General features: G+C 47.2%; 3 protein-coding genes across 3 annotated transcripts in view; 1 reads left to right on the top strand and 2 right to left on the bottom strand.

Annotated features, from left to right (window-relative positions):
• Positions 1–742, bottom strand: part of BDZ99DRAFT_555630 (uncharacterized protein) — a gene marked incomplete at both ends in the record, with an annotated part of 3670 nt that extends 2928 nt beyond the window's left edge. Inside the window, 2 exons of the mRNA XM_033727157.1 lie at positions 115–450; positions 499–742. Coding sequence (XP_033579779.1) covers positions 115–450; positions 499–742 — 580 coding nt within the window. The remainder of the gene's footprint in view (positions 1–114; positions 451–498) is intronic.
• A 580-nt stretch (positions 743–1322) lies between these two features.
• Positions 1323–2008, bottom strand: BDZ99DRAFT_568139 (uncharacterized protein; the record flags this gene model as incomplete). The annotated part of the gene is made up of 3 exons (XM_033727756.1): positions 1323–1787; positions 1834–1911; positions 1958–2008. The coding sequence occupies 3 exons, from the start codon at positions 2006–2008 to the stop codon at positions 1323–1325; spliced, it is 594 nt and encodes a 197-aa protein (XP_033579780.1).
• An 892-nt stretch (positions 2009–2900) lies between these two features.
• On the top strand, positions 2901–3863 carry BDZ99DRAFT_243235 (uncharacterized protein). Its single transcript, XM_033713615.1, has 2 exons — positions 2901–3587; positions 3633–3863. Exons 1-2 carry the CDS (start codon positions 3184–3186, stop codon positions 3760–3762), a joined length of 534 nt encoding a protein of 177 aa, XP_033579781.1. The 5' UTR covers positions 2901–3183; the 3' UTR covers positions 3763–3863.
• The last annotated feature ends 708 nt before the right edge of the window (positions 3864–4571 follow it).

Genomic DNA, 4571 nt, shown 5'->3' on the forward strand with positions numbered 1-4571 from the left:
CTCCGCCTGTGCTTGTAGATGCTCCAGCGGGGTTGGATTGTGCGCCAGATCCTTCGGCAGGGCTTTGAGGTTGCGCGGTGCCAGATCCTTCGGCAGGGTTTTGAGGTGGCGCACTGCCAGCTCCTGCGCTTGTAGATGTTCCAGCGGGGTTGGAATGTGTGCTAGATCCTCCGCCAGGGGTTTGAGATTGTGGCGTGCCAGCTCCTACGCCTACGGTAGGTTCGGCGCCGTCATCAGGTGCTGCTCGTCCAATAGGCTCTCCGCTCCCTCGTTTTCTTTCAGGCGCTATGTCTTCATCCTCGCTGAACATGGTTCCTCTTTTAAGAGTCGGTGAGATAGGTGTTATAGGCGTTGGGCCAGGAAAATGTATGTTTAGAGAGTCGAAAAAACTTTGACTCCATTTACCGTTACCAGGAACTTTAAGTTGTCTGTGCGCTACTTGTCGAAGCTCTATAAAGTATTATAAGCGGCTACATTAAGTTTTCAGTGCGTATTTACTTTTATATGCATCAAGGTCGTCTGCAATTACAGAGTTCACGAAAATTACTAGGATTCTTTGTGCCTGATGTTTGGGGAAGTTCGGGCTAATAAGTAAGGCTTTCGAGATGGGGGCTTTAGCTGGACAATCTTTTAGATGTTCCAGAAGAAGGCGCTTTGATACCAGCTTAAGCTCCGGGATATCTTCCCAAACGTTGTCGTCTTCGCCGAAATCTGCTGCTAAAGAGTCAAATGTTGTTGCCATAACTTGCAATCGAGGGAAAGACAAAAAGAGAAGTAAATAAGGATAATAGATTTCGCGTGATAAGATGCTATTTAACATTAGGCAGCTGACTATTCTTAGCACTGCGGTGAAGCCAGGGCCTGTCTACAAATAGAATTTAGCTATAGACTTGTATCAAAATTGTGTGGAATCCTAATTATAGTTTAGTGTAGATTACATTAGGTCTCCCTCGATTTCTATCTTTAGGACTCTTAGAGAAACACTTTATCACCTGCCCCTTAAGTTACTTAGGAGCTGAATCAATTTTCCGCGCTAAAAGTTTGTATGTCTAGTGTGGCGTAATCTAAACCAATAACGCGGATTGGATATGTCCAAAGAAGAGTAAGTTACTATAACGTAAATTTAGGCGGCTTATAAAGAACTAAACTACAGTTGCACAACTTTAAACTCCTAGATATCCTGCTTTGCTCTTCGCATATCTTTATCCAGACTCATTCAAAACAATAGGGTAAATGAGAGTCGCAAGTTCTAGGCCCCTGATAAACACTACCTGCGGTTTAGCTTATACTGAATAGGCTACGGATTGGTTAGTCAATGCATCCTATAAATTAAAGTGCCACTTGCCTGAAGTTGGCTCTTGCTCTTTTCTATAGTAATCCAGCTCAAGCTCCTTCTCTATTAGGGCCGCCTCGAGCTCTCGAACCCTGACACGTCTTTGCTCATTCTCACCCACGAGATCACTGATGCCAAAAGTGTCTGTGAATGCCTTGTCAATATCACCGTTGCCTTCGGCCTTCATAAGGTCATCGAACATGCTGCCTAGGCGACTTGACACTGCAGCGATACAATCCCTTTGCTTCTTAACGTCGTTGAACCGTTTCTCCATTGACTGTAGTGCTTCCTCCTCATCTTGCCGTTGTTGATGGATCTCCGACATTTCAGTCTTGTGATTGGCGACCACAGTCTCAAGACAATGCATGTAGTTCATAGTGTACTGTTCTCGAAGAAAGAGATTCCTGAGGAAGTTGGACCGCTTATCACAGACATAGCAGTACGGAGTTGGGGTCTATCGTAGTTAGCCAAGGCTAGTATTATGAGAACAGTACCCTAACTTCCGCTGTTAAGTTATCTGCTTCCGTCGTTGAGTTACGAAGAACATGCTCCATAATGTACTTCATGGATGTAGATTTCTGGTAAAGTGAGTAGGCGAAGGCCTCCATCATGAAGCAAACTTACAGTCACTTCAGCCGCAGGGTTACTTGCTGCTGCAGCTAAGATGTAGTCCATAGTTGCGATAAGTATTCTTTCTAGCTACTTAGTATCTTGGGGACGACGAAAGCTCTTATACGACTCGGATTTCTAAATATAGTTTATTTATGCAGCGACATGAAACCAGTGATTTAATTCCCAAAACGCGTGAAACAGGGAGCCACCGATGCTTTAAAAATAGTATCAAATATATCCCCCCAAGCCCACCACGTGGTATCTTCCTAGGACCAAGGCTCATTCCTCGAGGTCCAGTACTCAGAAGGGAATACTATGCCAAGCCCAGCATAGGGATGGTCGGGAATTTCAATAAGCCAACTTTCCAAAGGATAATCGGTGTATGTATTGGCAGGAATCTGCGGCGGACTGAGCGCCTGAATTTGACTCTCAGTGTGATGCGAGAGGTCTTCCTGCGCTTGGCTTCCAGTCGGTTGCGATTGATTGATATTGACTTGAGAATGTGGTTGAGCTGCAGCTACTACCTTTTGAGGCTATCGATGATTAGCGATTATGCTGCAGTGACTAGACTTTCAAAGGCCAAGCTGGAGTGTGAATCCCTACGCGTTTCATCCGTCTCCATTTCGACTCCAGCGCCCATTGTGATCGATTGCTATCGGATATGGCGTTGAACATACTGTGGCATGTCTGCCATGTATCCTCAGGAGCTTCAGTTCGCAACCGATGAAGTAGCTTCGTGTCATCGGTGGTCCATTTTTCGATAAACGGTCGACGGGATATAGGTCTGTATCCTTGCTGTGCTGGAGAATGCTCGTTATCCCTTGCAGAATTCATAATTGTACAGCGAAGTGATGATGGTAATGGTTTTGTTGTTGCTGTATACAGGAGTTGTGAATAGTTTGTGGAAGGGCTTCTGAAAAGCGGCAGACCGTGCTGTTCTAAACACCGTTACTGTGCCGCAATGTTGGCTATCACATCACTGTCTCTTTCCCTCTTCTCATCTTTGCCGCGTGTGCCGAACTGTTGGCTTGACCATATGATAGGCGGAAAAGCGTTAAATGCGGCACAGTTTCCACCCCACAATTTTGAATCGCGAATCAGCTACGCTAGACGAGCAGCTATCGGTGCCGCGGCATCAATAAGCGCTACCTTCGCATGCCTTCAACATCTCGACGCAACCTCGACGCAACCTCGACGCAACCTCGACGCAACATCTTTCTGCTATAAATGGTGAAAAGATGTCGCAGATTGGATGGCGTGAAACTATCTACCATGGTTGCCTTTATAAAAGCCTCCGAATCGGCCCACCCTTTCGCAGCATCAACGAAATGGCAACTGACAATCTCAACCTGGAAGGCGTGACAGCTGGCATGTCCGATAAAGAGTGGGAAAGTCTCCTTTTGAGCATCGAATGTGCTTCTCCCGAACACCTTTCCCCCTTGACTGCTGCCGATCAACACCTTGAACGTCCAAGTCCGCCCACGACTGATCAAGCGCTGTCCGACAGCACATTCGGTTTCTCGCCGACGCCTTCGGCCAACAGCTACTTCTTTTCCTCTGGATCATTGAGACCTCCAAGATGTCAGGCTACCCCCTTGGATATATCGCAACCTTTTCCCCAGCTGATAGCACAAATTGAGTCGTAAGTCAGCATCAGAATCTTGAATTCTTTGTCTAACGTAAATAGGCGATTGAGGACTATGGATGACTTTTCTGTGAACATGGAGGCATGGGCGATGTCATTGGCAGCCAGAATGAATGAGATAATAGGGAATTTGAATCGAGTTCGTGATTGCAAAGTAAACCAGGATCAGTAGAAATTGCATGCACGAGCTACAAGCGCTAGGCGCGTGGAGATTACCGTTACATGCATCACCTGCATAGAATTTTGATCTCGTGATCGTTACCCCAGTCCCCGAAGTGACTCGATTCTCCGTGCACACCCGGTTTAGCGCACAGACCTCCACGCTGTTCTTGGCATGCGTCATCGCTCCCCTCAATGCTTTCAGGACCTCGTCACCCTCCTAATCACATCCACCCTTGAACAGCCAGCGACCGAGAATCATAAGAGCAACACGAACGAAAATCTGTCAGCAACAACCAAATCGTCAACAGACACCAGCCCCGGAGTCGACACCAGAGACGGCCCCGGAGTCGGAGCGCATCCAAGAATGTCTCGCGATGCCACCAACGGCAGCCTAGGATTCGAAGTGCATCATTTCAAAGCCGGAAGCAAAGATCTTTTGGGATCGAGGATGGCCAATGCATCAAGAACAGCGTGGAAGTCTGTGTGCTAAATTGGGTGCTCCGATTGCTGGCGCTAGCAACTGTAGCTATTACAAGCAAAGAGGATCTTTAAGGCATGTTGCTAAAAATAGTTCTAAATCCCCTACAATTCTTTAACCCATAAAAGGTCCCATTTCGTACGTCTCCCCAGCCCGCATGTTTCCGCGAGCCTTACATCTTTTACTCCCGCACGCCTTTTGCTCCCGCACGCCTTTCAAGGCCCTACATCTTTCACTCTCGCACGCCTTTCACTCCCGCACGCCTTTTGCTCCCGCATACCTTTTAAGGTCGTACACCTTTCACTCCCACACGCCTTTCAAGGCCCTACACCTTTCACTCC

The sequence above is a fragment of the Mytilinidion resinicola genome (assembly GCF_010093595.1).
Source record: "Mytilinidion resinicola strain CBS 304.34 unplaced genomic scaffold BDZ99scaffold_5, whole genome shotgun sequence".
Classification (NCBI taxonomy): domain Eukaryota; kingdom Fungi; phylum Ascomycota; class Dothideomycetes; order Mytilinidiales; family Mytilinidiaceae; genus Mytilinidion; species Mytilinidion resinicola.

Bases quoted from the DNA above. Each gene is read 5' to 3' on its own strand.
- BDZ99DRAFT_243235 (XM_033713615.1), top strand. From the start codon at position 3,184: ATGTCGCAGATTGGATGGCGTGAAACTATCTACCATGGTTGCCTTTAT. The intron at 3,588-3,632 runs GTAAGTCAGCAT...TAACGTAAATAG, and splicing joins CTGATAGCACAAATTGAGTC to GCGATTGAGGACTATGGATG.